This window comes from Macaca nemestrina, chromosome 5 (assembly GCF_043159975.1).
Source record: "Macaca nemestrina isolate mMacNem1 chromosome 5, mMacNem.hap1, whole genome shotgun sequence".
Taxonomy (NCBI): domain Eukaryota; kingdom Metazoa; phylum Chordata; class Mammalia; order Primates; family Cercopithecidae; genus Macaca; species Macaca nemestrina.
Genome location: NC_092129.1, coordinates 147,168,178 through 147,189,562, shown reverse-complemented (window position 1 = coordinate 147,189,562; position 21,385 = coordinate 147,168,178). Strand labels below are relative to the sequence as shown.

Sequence of the window (21,385 nt, the reverse complement as noted above, 5' to 3'; positions counted from 1 at the left end):
GTGATCAGTGTCTATTGTTCTTGTTCACTCTACAGCTGACTTTAGTTCCAGGTTTTATTGTATTTTATTTTATTTATTTATTTGAGACGGAGTTTCACTCTGTCACCCAGGCTGGAGTGCAGTAGTGTGATCTCTGCTCACTGCAACGTCCGCATCCCAGGATCAAGTGATTCTTCTGCCTCAGTCTCCCAAATAGCTGGGATTACAGGTGCCCACCACCACTCCAAGCTAATTTTTTGTATTTTTATTAGAGATGGGGTTTTGCCATGTTGGCCAGACTGGTCTTGAATTCCTGACCTCAGGTGATCTGCCCGCTTCGGCCTCCCAAAGTGCTGGGATTACAGGCATGAGCCACCACACCTGGCCTAGTTCCAGGTTTTATATCTGGTTTCACATCTAAGTGTATCTGGTGATGCTATAAAGAAAAGGCAAACCAGTAAAGACTGAGAAGATTTCAAAAAGAACAAGGTGATCTTGGTTTTGAACAGGGACCACCTTTAGGGTAATCTTTGTTCTCCTCCCCCAGATAGCTAACTTGTTTAAAGGAGGAAAAACCAGGACATTTTAACCTTGATAAATGAAAGTATGACACAATAAATTTCTATAAAATAGATTTGTTCCAGAAAACCAAGGAAGTCTTTTGAGTGAAAAAGTAAAATCAACCATTTACTCTAAAATTTCCCAGGAAAGTACATTCTATCAAGATGAAAGACAAAAGATTAGTCATTGCCCTTTCTTTTGTTCTTTTTTTCTTTTTCTTTAAGCGGAGACAGAGCCTTGTTCTGTTGCCCAGGCTGGAGTACAAGTGGCATGATCACAACTCTCTGCAGCCTTGAACTCCTGGGCTCAAGAGATCCTCCTGCCTCAGCCTTCTGGGTAGCTGGGACTAGAGGCATGTGCTATCACACGTGGCTAAATGTTAAATTTTTTTGTAGAGACAAGGTCTCTATGTTACTCAGGATGGTCTCAAATTCTTGAGGTCAAGCCATCCTCCTGCCTCAGCCTCCCAAATTGCTGGGATTACAGGTGTGAGCCACCATACCTGGCTCCCTTTGTTGACAGAAACAGAAGAAATAAAATGACATAAAACATAATAAAATACAGGAAGAAAAACCAGGATCTAATGACATAACTAATGAGACTGGAATAGGGTGGAAATAATGGGGAAATGGGAACAGGTTAATAGGGATGAGGGGGGGAATGACACTTTTGAGTATATTGTTTTTTGTTTAGTTTAAAATCATGATAATGTTTCACATATCCAAAATAAAACAAATAATTAAAATTAACCAGAGCATGGCAGGAACCCAAAATGGAATATAAACAGTAACAAATGAACAATTTGTTACAACTGAGTAACACAATCACATTGAAGGGGGTGAGGAAGAAAGAAGTTACCTCAGTTGGAAAGCAAGTGTTTTGAATATACACTATAAGGTCAATGACAAAAGGTACTATACACAAATATTTCCTAAAGTCAGTTTGTCACAGGGGTCTAGGTTAGCAATTCTAAAACCACCTTACATATACACTAGGATGGAGCCATGAGTATGCTGTGGAGAATGAGAGCACTTTCTCACTTCTGGAGAATGGTGTTTCAAATGAGCAAAGGGCAAGTAAACTTGCAGTGTTGGATTGGAACTGGAACTGCAACTGCCAGTGAGTATTCATGGTTTTTCACATATATATACAGGCTGGCCAGGCACGGTGGCTTATTCCTGTAATCCCAGCACTTTGGGAGGCCAAGGCAGGCAGACCATGAGGTCAGGAGTTCGAGACCAGCCTGGCCAACATGGTGAAACCCCATCTCTACTGAAAATACAAAAAACAGCTGGGCGTGGTGGTGGGCACCTGTAATCCCAGCTACTCCGGAGACTGAGACAGGAGAATCGCTTGAACCTGGGAGGCGGAAGTTGCAGTGAGCTGAGATTGCACCACTGCACTCCAGCCTGGGTGACAGAGTAAGACTCTGTCTCCAAAAAAACAAAACAAAACAACAACAACCACTATACACACACACAGGCTGATATAGAAATACATACAGATGTATATGTATGTATGTTGAGGTTCATATGTTCTCTATCTCTCTGTCTGCTAAGAGGGTCTAGGAATGATGACATCTCATAGCAGGAGCAAACCTAGCACTCAGATCTTAGTTTCTAAATGCCTTTCTCCAATACAAGGAATCAGGGCTCTTTGGAGAAATGGTCGGTTCCAGGTCTGGGGCAGGAAAATTTTAAGACGAGCCATGAGTGTCTTGTGGTACCAGAAAGTAAGGAAGTGCTTTAAAAAAATGGGGATAATATTGAAAGGACACAAAAACAAACTCAAAGGAGTTTCCAATGGTCAAATCTGGGACAATCTGAACAACAAAATAAATAAGAATAGTAATGAATAATAACTTACAGAATAAATACACACAGGTCCATAATGATATAAATCAACTGAATAAATATACAGTAGGATTCAAATTAATGTAGAGAGAATAACAGCAATAGAGAATTTACCATTAGTCAAAAGGTACAGTAATAACTGTTGCCATGCAAAAATCAGCAAATGTCAAAATGAGTGTGTAAAGTTGTGATATAAAACAAGATAGTACTTCCCTCCTAATATTTTTTAATTACAAAGGGAAAATAGTAACTTTGCAGTAGTGAAACATGGTTTCCCACCTTAACCCAGTGTTCCAAGGTAACATCACCAGTAATGAGACATCAGTATCATGTACCTCTTGATAATGATGAAAGGTACAACATCACTTCAGTGGTATTTTCAAAAAATGCATAACCTCAATCTAATTAAAAACATCCCAGAAACCCAAACTGAGGGATATTCTACAAAATGGTCAGTTGTATTCAAAATAGTAGAGTAGGCCGGGTGCGGTGGCTCATGCCTGTAATCCCAGCACTTTGGGAGGCTGAGGCAGGTGGATCACCCGAGGTCAAGAGTTCAAGACCAGCCTGAACAACATGGTGAAACCATGTCTCTAAAAAAAATTAAAAATTAGTCAGGCATGGTGGCGTGCGCCTATAGTTCCAGCTACTTGGGAGGCTGAGACAGGAGAATTGCTTGAACCCAGGAGGTGGAGGTTGCAGTGAGCTGAGATTACGTCACTGCACTCCAGCCTAGGTGAGAGAGCAAGACTCCATCTAAAAAAAAAAAAAAAAAAAAAGTAAATACAATGCTGGATCTTGAGTTTGATCTTAGACCAGAAAACGACAGTAGTGTAGTAACTGGTGAAATTCAAATAAGATCTGGAAAACAGTTACTGGTACTACATCAATGTTAACTTCCTGATTTTGATAAATGTACTGTGATTAGGTAAGATGTTAACATTTAGAGGAAGCTGTGTGAGGCATATAAGGGAACACTGTATACTAGTTGCGCAACTTTTCTGTAATTCTAAAATTATTTCAAAACAAAAAGTTAAAAAAAATTGACTCCCATCACAAGGATTACCAAAAGCAAGATTTGATTTAACTTAGTCTGCTCTAAAGTTGTCTCCACAGTAGTAATGTTGTGGTATTGTCCATAATTGGGAAAAGTTTTCCCTCTTAGTTGACAAAACCCTCCAGTTTAAAAATGTAAATTACTGAATCTAGGGAGTTCCTATATCCATAGGAGTAAACCTCTACCTTTGTATATACATTTGAAATTTTTCATAATAAAAATTTAAAATACACATTATAGACAAGCTTAAGTGCTTACTAATATAGTGAAGATGATTTTCTATCACTCCTACAACTTTTGTAAATGTTTAGAATTCTATGATGGAGTTTTAGGGCTAGTAGGACCTTAAAAATTAAGCGGTTCCACCTTGCCTCACTGCATAGGAAGGATGCTAATGCCCAGAGGTGAGGTCTAGTTGGAGCCAGCCTGAGACCAGGGCTGAGGCTGGAACCCTATCTCCCAACTCCTAGTCTGGAGCTACTTCCCTGATATTCTACGTTTAAAGCTCTTCATGTATTCTAAAACTTATCCTAAATGACAATTTGGGATAAGTAATATTTGTAACTGCTTCCCAAAACAACAGAATTTTAACTGACTTTCCAAACTTGTAGAAGTGAAATATGGGCCGAAAATAGTATATACTTTAAATATAAGAAACTCAGCTATTCTTGTTTTCTGTTTAAATGAACTCTATTTTACTTTTTTTTTTTTTTAAAGTCAAGGTCTCACTATGGTGCCTAGGCTAGAGTGCACTGGCTATTCACCGGTGTAATCATAGCATGCTATAGCCTCGAACTCCTGGCCTCTAGTGATCCTCCCATCTCAGCCTCCCAAGTAGCTGGGACAACAGGTGTACACCATTACACCTAGCTTTTTGAAATCTTTATTTTAAACAGAACTTTTATAATAGTTCATGTTCCCATCCTTGTTGAATGATTTTTGTTCTTAATGGAAGTATTTCTCTGTTTTCTCACAACTCTCTTTTGAAGGATTTCAGCTCACTAATGACACTTCTCAAGCATTTATCTATGAAGAAAGCCTTTATTGAACACCAAATGTGTGTCAGGCACTGCAGGTAATGCTGAAAACAAAAGGATGAAGAAAGATTCTGGTCCTCAAGCACTCATAGTATATTGGGATAAATGGGCAAATACTGATTACAATGTAAAGTGACAAGTAGTATACACAGTGGTATATATAATTTGTTCTGGGAGGGAAGAAGAGTTAGCTATCTCAGTCCTCAGAGATGCCCCTTCTCCCACTTAGCAAATGAAGAAACGGAAAAGCTTCAGGTTACTCAATAAACACCAAAGCAGGACTTGAACCTAGGTCTACTGATAGGGAATAGAATGAACATTATTATCCAATATTGATCTAAATGATGAACTATTTTTTATCTTGATGACAGCTGATGAGATGGATTTGAGTCCTAAAGAGGATTATAATCTACTGCTCTGTTTAGTAACTCTGTAACCCTGGGCAATTTATTTAAGATCTCTGAATTAACTTTTCTTATCTGGGGACAGGAAATTTTACCTCTTAAGGCTGTGAGAAATAAATGAACAAATATATCAGGCAACAAATATAGTTGCTGGCACACCAAAGAGTCCATAGATTGAGAATTTCTTGTGGATGGAATTACTTTGTATTCATTTTTGAGTTTGCAGAGGCTGGTAGCATGCTTGGCACACAGATGTTGAATTAATGTTTACTAAATAAAATTATTAAATAAATGTTGAATCTGAAACTATTCTTTTTTTTTTTTTGAGACAGAGTCTCGCTGTCTCCCAGGCTGGAGTGCAGTGGCGCCATCTCGGCTCACTGCAAGCTCTGCCTCCCAGGTTCACGCCATTCTCCTGCCTCAGCCTCCCGGGTAGCTGGGACTATAGGCACCCTCCACCATGCCTGGTTAATATTTTGTACTTTTAGTAGAGACGGCTTTCCCCGTGTTAGGCAGGCTAGTCTTGACCTCCTGACCTCGTGATCCGCCTGCCTTGGCCTCCCAAAGTGCTGGGATTACAGGCGTGAGCCACCACGCCCGGACTTTTTTTTTTTTTTTTCCCCCACAGAATCTTGCTGTTGTCCAGGCCGGAGCCAATGGCACAATCACGGCTCTCTGCTGTAGTGTTGATCTCCAGAGCTCAAGTGATTCTTCCACCTCAGCCTCCCAAGTAGCTGGGACTACAGGGACGTGTCACCACACTTGACTAATTCTCTTGATGTTTTTTAGTAGAGATGGGGCCTCACTATGTTGCCCTGGCTGGTGCCGCATTCCTAAGCTCAAGAGATCCTCCTGCCTTAGCCTCCCAAAGTGCTGGAATTACAGGCGTGAGCCACTGTGCCCGGCTAAGACTATCTTTGAGATATATTCAATACTTTTTTTTTTTCTGAGGCAGAGTCTCGCTCTGTCACCCAGGCTGGAGTGCAGTAGCACCATCTTGGCTCACTGCAACCCCCACCTCCCCGGTTCAAGTGATTCTTGTGCATCAGTCTCCCAAGGAGCTGGGATTACAGGCGAGCACCACCACGTCTGGCTAGTTTTTTGTATTTTTAGTAGAGATGGGGTTTCGCCATGCTGGCCAGGCTGGTCTCAAACTCCTGAGCTCAGGCAATCCGCCCGCCTCCACCTCCCAAAGTGCTGGGATTAAAGGCGTGAGTCACCACGCCCAGCCAATATGTTCATTTCCATAAACATATTTTTTTTAAGTCTCCATTTCGTCCACATAAATGGTCCAACTTTTAAGGACTAGTTCCCTCTTACTTTAATACTTACTTTCTACTGTTGCTCCTTCGTTTGGATTTGAATATCCCTCTCCTTTCCGTTTGGTTCTCCGGATAATGCCTCCATCTTCAAATAAGTCCTCTCCTTTGAAATCAAGGAGCTCAATCTAGAAAGAAAAAAGGAATTCAGATGAGAAAAGACCAAATAAAGCCAACTTAACATATGTGAAGGCAAGGGCAACCAATTATTTCATTTTACAAAATAAAGCTGTTTCAAAATGTATACATTCATTTATGCATCTTAATTATTGGAAAAGTAGCAAAAAAAAAAAAAAAAAAAAAACCCACTATACTTTTCCATACTTGGAAAGAATTTCACATAATGATAATGTCTAGGACTATATCCTAAGGGACTGCGGTGCAAAGACAGGAAATACTAGGAACACTACCCTGTGGGCAAAAACCCAGAGCTTTACAAGGTGCTGGTGTAGAACAGTTTGTCTGAGGCCACAACTTTCCCACCCTGGATTTATGGAGTTCCCTTCTCAAAATGTAAACATAAATTTCATGAATGTGGCCTATGACTGATTAAAGGTATATTTTACCTAGCTGGGGTAGTTCTTAAAAATCAAGTTTTGCCAAATATATGTAATTTCAACACAGGTTGAATAATGTTTTATCACCATCAAACACTTCTAGAGAAGTGAGATCTGTGACATATAAACCTTTATAATATGAAAATACCCTGCAACTTGACATAGGCATATTTCAACATTTATTGCCAACATTTCCATCCTGCATTCTGGTCAATTTTGAGTATGTCACACTCATACCATGGACCAGATTCTTTATTTCTAAGTGTAGTGTCTTTTGTGTATTTGGATATGACCTTTTTGTGGTGGAAACACGTTTCTCAAAAAGCACTGGCACGTGCACCCTTGGGTTTGTGGGAAACAATCCAAGAAGCCATGCTCCAAAATAAGTAAGTTGGATGTGATTCTCTATAGCTCCTTTTCCCACTGCCTGTTGCTTCAAAGCCATTCCTATTGTAGAGCAGATGCTGACAAGGCAACATCACACACATACTTGCCTCAAAAAAGAGAGTTGCATTCGAGGGAATTTTAGGGAGACTGCCAGCTGAGCCATATGCATATTCTGGTTTGCACAGTAAATGGCATATCTCTCCTTTCTTCATGGTAGCCACCCCAATGTCCCATGCCTTGATAACTTGGCCTAAGAGAAAGGAAAAGGTAGTTGAAAGCTATCAGCCCTATTTAAAAATATTTAACTTTCATTAAACAAAAGTTCAAATTTCCAGTTTTTCATACTACATATTCAGCTAGAAAGTATGGGCTACAAGATGACCGAGTGCTACATACAAATAAATAAATTATTATTTATTTCAAGGCTATCATAAAAGATTCCCTGTTGATCGGCCCAGCACTTTGGGAGGCTGATGTGGGAGGATCGCTTGAGTCCAGGAGTTTGAGACCAGCCTGGGCAACATAGCAAGACCTCATCTCTTAAAAAAAAAAAACAAAAAAAACCCCCAAGGAACACAGCTGGGTATAGTGGTGCACACCTATAGTCCCAGCTACTCCAGAGGCTGTGATGGGAGGACTGCTTAAGCCCGGGAGCCCAGGAGGTTGAGGCTTCAGTGAGTCAAGATTATGCCACTGCACTCTAGGCTGGGTGACAGTGAGACCTGTCTCAAAAAGGATTCCCTGCTGAAAGGGATGAAAGTAGTATAAATTCCTAAACTACTCAAAAATTAAGTCTTTGAAAACTGGTGGTAACATTATCCATGAAATATGGCTGTGTTGCAACTGTTGCTTAATTTATCATTTCAACTATAATAAGCACACATTTTCTAGGCAAAGATAGAACAAAAATAGTATTGAAAAATAGAGTTTGTCCTAAGGAAGCTTGTAATTTAGTTGGGTAGACAAAAACAAAACAAAACAAAACAAGAAGTAACCAGAACAATATAAATTGCATAAAAGGGTCTATGAAACACATTTCTTCTCGAAATTTAGAATCAGAAAAAGGTTTCTTTAAACAAAAACGTATGTGTCTTTTTGTCAAACCACAACTACAGAACTTAAAATGTTTTATTTTTTGCCTACTTCCAGGAAACTAAGTTAAATTTACTGCTCAATTGTAGGACTATATTAGGCTATATAATTGTAATCTCAATGTTTACAGTTCCTATGATGTGCATCATTATCTTACTGTAAGCAGTATCAAGTCCTTTGGGAAACAATAGAAAATTCAGGCAATTTAAAAGGCTAATTACATTTTGGTGGGGCATAGTGGCTCACGCCTGTAATCCTGGCACTTTAGGAGGCCAAGGCGGGTGGATCACTTGAGGCCAGGAGTTCAAGACCAGCCTGGCCAACATGGTGAAACCCCGTCTCTACCAAAAATACAAAAATTAGCCAGGCATGGTGGTATGTGCCTGTAATCCCAACTACTTGGGAGGCTGAGGGAGGAGAATCACTTGAACCTGGAAGGCAGAGGTTGCAGTGAGTAGAGATCATGCCACTTCACTCCAGCCTGGGCAACACGGCAAGACACTGTCCCAAAAAAAAAAAAAAAAAAAAAGGCTACATTACAAATGAGGTACTTTGTTAATCAAAAACATTAAGTATCTGGGGGTTGGGCACGTTGGCTCACGCCTGTAATCCCAGCACTTTGGGAGGCCAAGGTGGGCAGATCTCTTGAGCTCAGGAGTTTGAGACCAGCCCAGGCAACATGGTGAAACCCCATCTCCACAAAAAAAAATTGAAAAAATGAGCCAGGCGTGGTGGTGCTTGCCAGCTACTCAGGAGGCTGAAGAGGGAGGATTGCTTGAGCCCAGGAGGTCGAGGTTTCAGTGAGCTGAGATCATGCCACTGCACTCCAGCCTGGGCAGCAGAGTGAGACCCTGTCCTGTCTCAAAAAACAAAAACAAAAACAAAAATGTAAGTATTCAAAGTGGGATCAGATAAGAGATGAACCCCAGAGGAAGTGAATTTGAAGTGAGCTGCTGGTAGGATATTAGGACAAGTGAAACCCTACATAACCGTATGTAAGCAGGGATGGATAAACCATTTGTCATTCATGATTTTAGCTTAATCTTCATTAAATATTACAACTTTTCCAAATGTAAGCTACATTTATTTCAGTTAAAAATATATGTTAAGTGGCCAGGAACAGTGGCTCATACCTGTAATCTCAGCATTTTGGGAGGCCAAGTGGGAGCATCCACTTGAGCCCAAGAGTTTTAAGACCGGCCAGGGCAACACAGTGAAACTCCATCTCTACAAAAATTTAAAAAATTAGTGCAGCATGGTGGCACATGCTTGTAGTTCCAGATACTTTGGAGGTTAAGACAGGAGAATAGCTTGAGCCCACGAGTAAGAGGCTACAGTGAGCAATGATTATGTCACTGCACTCCAGCCTAGGTGACACAGTGAGACCCTGTCTCTTACAAAAAAAAAAAAAAATTATTCAAGTAATACATGCCTATTATTAAAACACCCATGAAAGAGATGGAAAGTCAAAGCAGAAAGGCCATCCATTTGTTCCTTATAAGTCACTGTTTTGTTTCTTTGGTATCCTACTGTGTGCTGTACCTTTTTAAAAAAATTTAAAACACAAATGACAGTGACCTAGACATTCAGTTCTAAACTACTTTTTCATTTAATATATATCTTCATCCTCTTTCTCCAACAGTAGAAAGGAGGATGTACATTTTAGAGGTCAAAAATGCAGCATACTCTAACCTCAGACTACCTGGATTTAAATACCAAGTTTGCCTTTTACTATCTGTGTAAACTTGTGCAAGTTACTTAATCTCTGTGCTGCAGTCTCCTCACCTGCAAAATGTAGATAATAACAGTACTTGCCATATGTTTTCAGTTGTTTTAAGAATTATTAGACAAAACACATCAAATGCACGGCATGGTGCCTGGCACATAATATGTATTTGATAAAGGAAAAACATTATTGGGTGTATAATACAACAATCTCCTATTGATGCATATATTACCAACAATAATCTAATGAGACTACTTGTCCATTTATGTTTGCCTACTTTGCATAAGTATATTTGGAGGGTAAATTCCTGGAAGTGCAAAGGTGATATGCATTTTAAATTTGATAGTTATTGCCCAACTGTCTTTATAAAATGGCTTTTTTTTTTTTTTTAAGAGACAGGGTCTTGCTCTGTCACACAGACTGGAGTGCAGTGGTATGAGTATCGCTTACTGCATCCTCAACCTCCCAGGCTCAAGCAGTCCTCCCACCTTAGCCTTCCAAGTAGCTGGGACCTCAGACATGTGCCACCACATTGGGCTAATTTTCTTCTTCTTTATTTTTTTTGTAGACAGAGTCTCACCATGTTGCCCAGGCTGGTCTTGAACTCCTGGGCTCAAAAGAACCTCCTGCCTCAGCTTCCCTAGTAGCTAGGACTACAGGTGAATACCACCATGATTTTAAATTTTTCTGTAGATATGGAGTCTTGCTACATTGCCCAGGTTGGTCTTGAACTCCTAGCCTGAAGTGATACTCCTGCTTCAGCTTTCCAAAGTGCTGGGATTACAGGTGTGAGCCATCGCATCAGCCCAGTTTTTTTTCATTTTTAAGAGACAAGGTCTTGCTATGTTGCTCAGGCTGGATTCGAACTCCTGGCTCAAGTGATCCTCCCACCTCAGCATCTGAGTAGCTGAGACTACAGGCACTTGGCTTCAACTGATTCTTAACAAGAGTTTGAGAAAGAAAAAGTAGCCTCCCCAACATCTGGAAACTGCTTGAACACTTACAGCTAGACCTCAGTGTTGTTTGAAGCTGGCCTAGGGATCACAGGGAGGCCATATTATTCTCCTGTGGGACATAAACAATCTCGCAAAATATCAACATGAGACAAGGCCACTCTGAGACTGTGTCCAAGTGAGACAAAACAAAAATACTTCAAAATTTTGTCTGGCTGGGCATGATGGCTCACACCTGAAATCCCAGCACTTTGGGAGGCCGAGGCGAGTGGATCACCTGAGGTCAGGAGTTCGAGACCAGCCTGGCCAACATGGTGAAACCCTGTCTCTACTAAAAATGTAAAAATTAGCCAGGCGTGGTGGCACATGCCTGTAATCCCAGCTACTTGGGAGGCTGAGGCAGGAGAATTGCTTGAACCTGGGAGGTGGAGGGTGCAGTGAGCTGAGATCATGCCACTGCACTCCAGTCCCATTTCAAAAAAGAAAAAAATTTTTTTTTTGTCTAAGCCCAGAGGAAAAAAACAAGGTCACTGTGCATTTTACAAAATACCAAACATCCCCCTCTCCTGGCTAATATGAGTGACTGCTGCTTCTCTACCAGTTCTAGTTTTGGTCTCACTCTAGTTGGCCCACCTCCTAATAAGATTTATTAAGATACTCAAACATAAATCAACCCACATCCTAACAGCATCCAACCGAGAAAGCTCTGCTTTCTTAAAACTCCCCAAAATCACCTAATACAAGCCCAAGTCCTATAAAATATTCCTTCTAACACTCTTACTGAGATACTCCACAGTTCGCATGGTATGCATCCTCCCTCGCAACTAATGAACCAACGTGTTCAACTATAGGTGTGTTCCTAGTAGTCTGTGGCTGCAGGGCACTGATAAGGCCCACTCAACTGATGGGAGCAGTGTGTGGGACCACACCGCAGAACAGGAAACCAGCTGTATCACTCAGTATATTTGCAAACAGAATGGAGAGCATCAATTAGTCTGGAGTGGGTTAAGCAAGCTTCTACATCACATTTCCTTAAATTCCTAGAGGTAGAATTACTGCACCAAAAGCATAAATATTTTCCTTTTTTTGAGATAGGGTCTCACTTTGTTGTCCAGGCTGGAGAGCAGTGGCATAATCTTGGCTCATTGCAACCTCTGCCTCCTGGGTTCAAGCGATTCTCGTGCCTCAGCCTCCCAAGTAGCTGGGATTACAGGCACATGCCACTACGCTTAGGTAATTTTTGTATTTTTAGTAGAGACAGGGTTTCACCATGTTGGTCAGGCTGGTCTCAAACTCCTGACCTCAAGTGGTCTGCCCACCTCGGCCTCCCAAAGTGCTGGGATTACAGGTGTGAGCCACCATGCCCAATCCCCAAAGCATAAACATTTTAAAGATTCTTCATCTTTAGGACCTCAGTCGTAGGTAAAATACACCAAGAACAGGCCGGGCACAGTGGCTCACGCCTGTAATCCCAGCACTTTGGGAGTCCAAGGTGGGCAGATCACAAGGTCAGGGGATCGAGACCATCCTGGCTAACAGGGTGAAACCCTGTCTCTACTAAAAATATAAAAAATTAGCCGGGCGTGGTGGCGGGTGCTTGTAGTCCCAGCTACTCGGGAGGCTGAGGCAGGAGAATGGCGTGAACCCAGAAGGCAGAGCTTGCAGTGAGCCGAGATTGCGCCACTGCACTCTAGCCTGGGCAACAGAGCAAGACTCCGTCTCAAAAAAAAAAAAACCACCGGGAATATATAACATCAATTTATTCTTACACTTGATCTAGACTTCAATTTTACTAGCTTATACACAATTTATCAACTTCAGGAGTCTTATTCCATTTGTAATAAAATATAAAATGAGAATATATATATATATACACACACACACACAAATGTGTAATATAGCTATTACTAAATTTAAATGCTTTTTTATGTATGTAACTATAGGCAGGTGAAAAAGTTTAAAAGTATATAAAGCCTAGTATAAAAACAATTCATTATACTTTTTCCTCCTTCTGTAATGTAATACTTCTTTCTGGCTTAAAAAAATTATATAACATATTTTAAGATACAACATTTTAATCACTTAACACTTTCATTTATAATAAAGACTATAGTGACCACTTCAGAACATTCTGACTACATAATGTTTCTTCCTTGAGTTAAAAAAAATTGCTTAATTGTGGGGGGAAAACAAAGAATTTACTACCTTAGGTATTTTTTAAAGTGCACAGTTCACTATTTTTAAATATATACACATTGTTATGCAACCAGTCTCCAGAACTTTTTCGTCTTGCAAAACTAAAATTTTATACCCATTAAACATTTCCTCCTTCCTGAACCTTTGGCAACTTCTATTCTACTTTCTGTTTTTATGAATTTGACTACTCTAGATAGATAACTCATGTAAGTGGAATCAGATAGTATTCGTCTGTCACTGGATTACTTCACTTAGTATAACGTCCTCAAGGTTCATCCATGTTGTAGCATCTGCCAGAATTTTTCTTTAAAACTTAAATATTCCACTGTACGTTTTTATCACCTTTTGCTTATCTATTCATCTATGATGGACACTTGAGTTGCTTCTACCTTTTGGTTGCTGTTAATAATGCTGCTACAAACATGAGTGTACAAATATCTCTTCAAGACTCTGTTTCAATTCTGTTGGTTATATGCCCACAAGTAGAATTGCTAGATCAACATGGTAACCCTATTTTCAATTGTCTGAGGAACTTCCATACTGTTTTCCACCGCAGTTGCACTATTTTACATTCCCACCAACAATGCATGAGGGTTCCAATTTCTCTACATCCTCATCAACACTTGTTGTTTTCTGTTTTTTTAATAGTACCCATTCTAACCAGTATGAGGGTGATATTTCACTGTGGTTTTGACTTGCATTTCCCTAGTGATCAGTGATGTTGAACATCTTTGCATATGCTTGTTGTCCATTTTTATATCTTCTTTGAAGAAATTTCAAGTCCTCTGCCCGGTTTAAAAATATTTTTTAGACATAGGGTATCACTATGTTGCCCAGACTGGTCTTGAAAGCCTGGCTTCTAAGTAATCCTCCCACCTAGGTCTCCCAAAATGCTGGGATTACAGGTATGGCCACTGCAACTGGTCCTTTACATATTTTTTAATTGGGCTATTTTGTTGTTTTTGTTGAGTTATAGGAGTTGTTTGTGTATTCCGGGTATTAACCCCTTATCAGATATAAGATTTACAAATATTTTTCTCCCATTCCATAGGCTACCTTTCATTCTGTTACTGTTTGATGCACAAAAGTTTTAAATTTTGATGTATTCCAATTTGTTTAATCTATGATGTACAGTAGTTTAATTGTTTTACTTTTGTTGCCTGTACTTTTGATGTCATGCCAAGAAACCACTGCAAAATCCAATGTCATGAAGCCTTTCCTCCATATTCTTTATTTATTTATTTTTTGAGACATTTCATTCTTGCTGCCTAGGCTGGAGTGCAATGGTGTGATCTTGGCTCACTGCAACCTCTGCTTCCCGGGTTCAAGCAATTCTCCTGCCTCAGTCTCCCAAGTAGCTGGGACAACAGGCATGCGCCACCATGCCCAGCTAATTTTTTTTTTTTAGTAGAGACGGGTTTCACCATGTTAGTCAGGGCTGGTCTTGAACTCCTAAACCTCAGGTGATCCGCCTGGCCTCAGCCTCCCAAAGTGCTGCCATTACAGGTGTGAGCCACTGTGCCCGGCCTTCCTCCATATTCTTACGGGAGTTTTACAGGTTTAGATCTTGCGTTTAGGTCTTTGATCCATTTTGAGTTAATTTTTGCAGATGGTGTAAGATAAGGACCCAATTTCATTCTTTTACATGTGGATATCTAGCTTTTCCAACACCATTTGTTGAAAAGACTGTCCTTTCTCCCACTGAATGGTCTTGGCACCTTGTTGAAAAATCACCACCTTTTAAATGTACATTTACATTTGAATATGAGCATACTGAACACACTATAGGATGAAAGCTACACCATATCATACAGAAAAAAATTACTTTTTCATATGGGAGTAGTAAAGGAGAACAAGAAAGGTAAATATTTTAACTGTAAAAGATTTCCTTTCAAAATATAAAAGTTGACAAACACTTAAGGTTAATCACTTACTAAGCTTCAGGTAATTAAAAGTGCATCTTATTCATTCCTGCTTCACCTTCCTTGAGGGATTCCAAGGACTTAGTACCAATTTCTGATCTCTATTTTAACTACTTGCATATTCTACTAATTTTTATGTTAAAAATAAGAAAAACCTCATATAATAGGTAATACAGACATCCTTTCTTCTTTTTACACTAAACAAAGCAAATTATTTTTCCTATATACTTTTTCCTCATATATTTTAGGTTTTTTGTTTTTGTTTTTAGTTTTTTGAGACGGAGTCTCACTCTGTCGCCCAGGCTGGAGTGCAGTGGCACAATCTTGGCTTACTGTAACTTCCACCTCCCAGGCTCAAGTGATTCTCCTGCCTCAGCCTCCCCAGTAGTCTGGGATTACAGGCATATGCCACCACACCAGCTAATTTTTGTATTTGTAGTAGAGACGGGGTTTCACTATGTTGGCCAGGCTGGTCTTGAACTTCGAACCTCAGGTGATCTGCCTGCCTCAGCCTCCCAAAATGCTGGGATTACAGGCATGAGCCACTATGCCTGGCCTAGTTTTATTTTAAAATAGCTATAAAAGGGCTCTAATAATCATCCCTACCCCCTACCAATAGTAACTAATCATGAATTAAACAAATTAATTTATGTATTTTGTTTTGTTTGAGTCAGCGTCTCTGTCACCCAGGCTGGAGTGAAGGCGTGTGATCATAGCTCACTGCAGCCTTGACCTCCTGGGCTCCAATGATCTTCCCATCTCAGCCTCCTGATTAAGAAGGCACCACCACGCCTGGCTAATTTTTATATTTTTTGTAGAGATGGGGTTTCACCATGTTGTCCAGGCTGGTCTTGCACCCTTGGGTTCAACTGATCCTCCTGCCTTGGCCTCCCAAACTGCTGAGATTACAGTAATTTATGTTTAAGACTCTTTTAAAGTGTTCATATCTTATGCTACATTGTATTTTTGTCATTTCTCTAACTACTAAGAGAACTAATCACAGGATAACCTCTCCCCACCTGCAAAGCTTATAATTAAAAAAAAAAAAAATGGGAAAAGGGAAAGAAAACAGATATGGTGTCATTATCTGTCCTGGGACAGCCTTAAGGATCAACTCTGCCAGACTAAATTGTTACACACTTGAAGGCAGGAGTCATGTTTTAATTACTCTTTGGAACTATAGCACTACAATATTTTACTCAAAAAAAGAACAAAGGCATAATGTAATATCGAATTTAAATGGAGTGAGAAATTTGCTCAGCTTTTCACAGGCTAAATCAGCTCCTCCCTGACATCCACTCAGCAGTGGAAACTGGAAGCATTCCTCCTCTATCGCAAAGTTCCAGGAAAAACCAAAGTACGTACTTTCTTAAAGTTTGCTGTCTTTCTGGCTCACACTTTTGGGGACAATTAGAAAAATTAAATATTTTAGCCTAAAAGCTTTCCTTACAAATCTCCTGAATGCTCCTAAACTGAATGTAAAAAAAAGTAAACAGATATTAAGAACATATTGGCTGAGGACAGTGACTCATGCTTGTAATCCCAGCACTCTGGGAGGCTGAGGCAGCAGGATCGCTGAAGCCTAGGAGTTCAATGCTGTAGTGAGTTATGATGCATTCCAGCTCTGATAACAGAGCAAGTCTCTGGAGAGAAGGAGAGAAGGAGGGAGGAGGAAGAGAGAGAGCGAGCGAGCCAAAACAAGCGCCAGCGCTTTTGATAAATCTTACTATGACATATCAATACTGGTAAGAAATGTCTTCTGTGGCCGGGCATGGTGGCTCACACCTGTAATCCCAGCACTTTGGGAGGCCAAGGTGGGTGGATCACGAGGTCAGGAGATCGAGACCATCCTGGCCAACGTGGTGAAACCCCGTCTCTACTAAAAATACAAAAATTAGCCGGGCATGGTGGTGTACACCTGTAATCCCAGCTACTCAGGAGGCTGAGGCAGGAGAATCACTTGAACCCGCGAGACAGAGGTTGCAGTGAGCCAAGATCACACCACTGCATTCCAGCCTGAGCGAGAGCGAGACTCCGTCTCAAAAAAAAAGAGAAATTTCTACTGTATATCAGGCACTCGATAAATACTGCTAACCAGGACCTACTTCATTTCTATACCTGGTTTGGGCTATGCTTTAAACCTTAAGATCTAACATAAGAAAGACTATCTGGATTTGAATCCTGGCTCTGCCACTTACTGTATAGCCTTGGGCAATTTACCAAGCTTTTCTGTACCTTAGTCTGTAATATAGTAAACAAAAAATCACCTCAAACCAAAAATGGTTAATAACAGTAGGTAACCAAACCATAAAAGAAAAAATTGATAAAACTGACTTCATCAGAAGTAAAAACGTCTACTTCTCCAAAGACCAATTAAGAAAATAAAAAGGCAAGACAGACTGGGAGATCATATTTGCCAAAGTGCTTGTCCTTTTAAGTACAACTCAATAAGACAAACAACCGATGTTTTAAAATGGGCAGAAGATCTGAACAGACACTTTACAAAAGAAAACATACAAATGCCCACTAAGCACAAGAAGAGAGACCCTCAATCATCACTAGTCATCAGAGAAATGCAAACAAAACCCAAGGTGAGATACTACTTCATACTTACTAGAATGGCTAAAATTAAAAAGATTGACAATACTACATGTTAGCAAGGATATGAAAAACTGAATAGCCCCAAATTGCAAACAACCAAATGTCCTGTTTTTGAATGGGTGAACAAACTGTGGCATTCCCAAATTGTGGAATACTTCTCAGGAATTCAACATGCAAGAATCCCAAAGTCATTATGTTAAGTGAAAGAAGTCAAACACCAAAGATAATACAAGATTCTGTTTATACGAAATTCTAGAAGAGGCAAAATTATAGGAACAGAAACCAAGTTAGTGACTGCCTGGGGCTCAGAGTCCACGAAGGAAAATGACTGCAAAAGGACATAAAAATACTTTTTAAAGTAAAGAAATTGTTTTATATTTTGATTGTGGTGGTAGTTACAGAAATATTATCAAAATTCATCAAACTATATACTTAAAAGGGTAAACTTTATTATATGTAAATAATACCTCAATTAAAAAAAACATTCAAAGTAGCTTTGACACAAATGTTAATATGATTGTCACCTAAATTATACTAATTGTACAAAGAATCAAGAAAATAGTAAGATTGAGGCCGGGTGCGGTGGCTCATGCCTGTAATCTCAGCACTTTGGGAGGCCGAGGTAGGTGGATCACGAGGTCAGGAGATTGAGACCATCCTGGCCAACATGGTGAAACACCATCTCTACTAAAAATACAAAAATTAGCTGGGCCTGGTGGTATCACCTGCAGTCCCAGATACTCGGGAGGCTGAGGCAAGAGAATCGCTTGAACCTGGGAAGTAGAGGTTGCAGTGAGCTGAGATCACGCCACTGCACTCCAGCCTGGGCAACAGAGCAAGACTCCGTCTCAAAAAAAAAAATTAATTAATTAAGATTGGTAGGTGAATTAAATGAGATAATACACATAAGTTCCTTGGCCTGGCACTGCAAGTACTTAAAGTACTAGCTTATTAGACTTTCAACATATATTTTCCCCTTCTTACCCCAATATGCTACTGGCTGAGTAAATTAACAGGTATTTCTACTAATGATCATAGATCATAATACAACAAAAATTAAGATTTTATTAATGTAACAGGCAGAGTACTCATATTTACTTCATTATGGCTAACTCTCACTAATAAGAGGGTAGTATAGAAATGTGAAGAATCCAAAACTATTGGTTTATTTTTCTCTTACTCCTCAAATCTGAGGGAAAAGTATAAAAAGTAGGATTTTTATCTTAGTGATTCTCAGGCATGTTAGTCACATACCAAAAACATAAAAAACAACCGCAATCAAGTAGCCTAGTATCAGATATATCACCAGGCTTTTACAGGGGTGAATGGAGAGGGGTGAGGCTTTAGTACTCTTGGGATGTAGGCCCAGCACTTTGGGAGGCCGAGGCAGGCAGATCATGAGGTCAGGAGATCGAGACCATCCTGGCTAACATGGTGAAACCCTGTCTCTACTAAAAAATACAAAAAATTAGCTGGGCATGATGGCGGGTGCCTGTAGTCCCAGCTACTCAGGAGGCTGAGGCAGGAGAATGGTGTGAACCCGGGACGCGGAGGTTGCAGTGAGCTGAGATCACGCCAATGCACTCCAGCCTGGGCGACAGAGCGCGACTCTATCTCAAAAAAAAAAAAAAAAAAAAGAATAGGGTAGAAATAAATCTTTCATCTTCCAAATCTATTGCCCTCTTCCATTTTAGTGAAATATATTTGATGGGGTGAGGAGGGTAAAAGAACAGAACCCCTATTATAGATGTATGAAAATCCTCATTCTTAATTCAACTTCTTTTGTAAATGGGCTACGACCAGTTCTAATAATTCACAACCTCTAATATTTAGTTAAGAAAACCCAGTTAGGGAAACCATCACCTCTTTACTCTAATTTCTGTAACATATTCCACAGTAGTAATAATCAGTTTCCTTAGATTGATTCTGTCTTTCCCAGCTTCCTAGGACTAAGCAAGATGGTTGAACATTGTTTCAAAGGTTTGTATGCATGCATGGTCAACAGATGAAGTCAGGACTCAAGATGTTATAACACAGCTTTTTCCATTATAAAAACAGTCAATAATCCTAACACTGCCACAATAATAATCAACATCTGAGTGCTAACCATGTGTTAGGCTGAATGCTAGGCGATGGTGTACATTATCTTACTTAATCCTAAACATAATAGTATATACTTATAAAATCATATATAATATATGTAGTATATATGATTATCCATAACCTTAAGATGAAGAAAGTAAAGAACAGAGTTTAAAAGATGGTATGGCTGGCCGGGTGCGGTAGCTCACGCCTGTAATCCCAGCACGTTGGGAGGCCAAGACCGGTGGATCACCTGAGGTCAGGAGTTCAAAACCAGCCTGGCCAACATGGTGAAACTCCATCTCTACTAAAAACACAAAATTAGCCAGGTTTGGTGACATGTGCCTGTAATCCCACCTACTTGGGAGGCTGAGGCAGGGGAATCACTTGAACCTGGGAGGTAGAGGTCACAGTGAGCCGAGATCATGCCATTGCACTCCAGCTTGGGCAACAAGAGTGAAACTCCGTCTCAAAAATTAAAAAAAGAAAAAAAAAAAAGAAAGAAAAAAATAGTATAGTAAAAGCAACAGACATATACAAAGCAAGTGTAGGTATAGCTCGAATTTGTTTACATATGACATGTTTATCTTTTCAATGGGATTTTTACAAATAGGCTCTTATAGTTCTATGTTAAATACTGAAGTCATACTAGAATTCCCAAATTAGGATGACTTTCCATTGAAATATTTCTATTTATTCCCTTGGGACAGGTACAATATAAGGGATCAGTGGAGTCAATGAACAATATTTATGCTACTGTCCATTTATATTTTCTTCATTTTGATAAATTACCTACTGCTATAAAATATAAGTATAAAACTACAGGCCGGGTGCAGTGGCTCACTCCTGTAATCCTAGCAATTTGGGAGGATAAGGTGGGCAGATTGTCAGAGCTCAAGAGTTCAAGACCACCCTGGGCAACATGGTGAAACCCTGTCTCTACTAAAACACAAAAAATTAGCCGAGCATGGTGGTGCATGCCTGTAGTGCCAGCTACTCGGGAGGCTGAGGCACGAGAATCACTTGAGCCCCACAGGCAGAGGCTGCAGTGAGCCAAGATCGCGCCACTGCACTTCAGCTTGGGCTACAGAGTGAGATTCCATCTCAAAAAAAAAAAAAAAAAAAAAGGAAAAAAACCCCCACAAAACTATAAACTGCCTAACCAATGTTTCTTGTTTTGTAGGCAACTAAATATGTTACGTCATAGATGTTTTACCAGAGGTATATTGCTCTATCCTAGTATTTCCAATTACCATCTTAAAGAGGCCTCTAAGGGTCTTTTTGTGTTGGTATTAGTCTTGTATGGTTTTTGTTCCCGCATTCTTTACAGAAGGAACAAGAATGGAATCACACAGGCTCCTACAGACTTCTTTTTACAGAAGCAGGGAAGATTAAGTGGCTTACTTATGTTAACATACCATAAGGAACAATGAAGACAGGAACCCTGGCTTCCTAACGCCTGGCTGGAAGCTTTTCCTGTGAGATCGCACTGGCTCTAGACAGGTGTGTCAGAGGTACAAAGTCAACTGAAAGTTATCTCTTTTTTTCTCCCAACTTGTATTTTAAAAAAGTAACTCAGAAAATCTTCTCACTCTGCTTAAAATTATAGGAAACTGAAACTATTCACCATAGTGTTTTACTGAGAAAATCTCAGTACAG

At 39.9% G+C, this 21,385-nt stretch overlaps 1 protein-coding gene and 1 long non-coding RNA gene across 2 annotated transcripts in view; one reads left to right on the top strand and one right to left on the bottom strand.

The window, feature by feature from the left end:
- Window positions 1-21,385, bottom strand: part of LOC105474504 (FKBP prolyl isomerase 5) — a 124,016-nt gene that overhangs the window by 42,364 nt on the left and 60,267 nt on the right. The window contains exons 4-5 of the mRNA XM_011729220.2: window positions 7,262-7,404; window positions 6,224-6,338 (exon numbers count right to left, since the gene is read on the bottom strand). Coding sequence (XP_011727522.1) covers window positions 6,224-6,338; window positions 7,262-7,404 — 258 coding nt within the window. The remainder of the gene's footprint in view (window positions 1-6,223; window positions 6,339-7,261; window positions 7,405-21,385) is intronic.
- LOC105474505 (uncharacterized) overlaps window positions 1-21,385 on the top strand; it is a 112,198-nt gene that overhangs the window by 72,509 nt on the left and 18,304 nt on the right. The window lies entirely within an intron of this gene.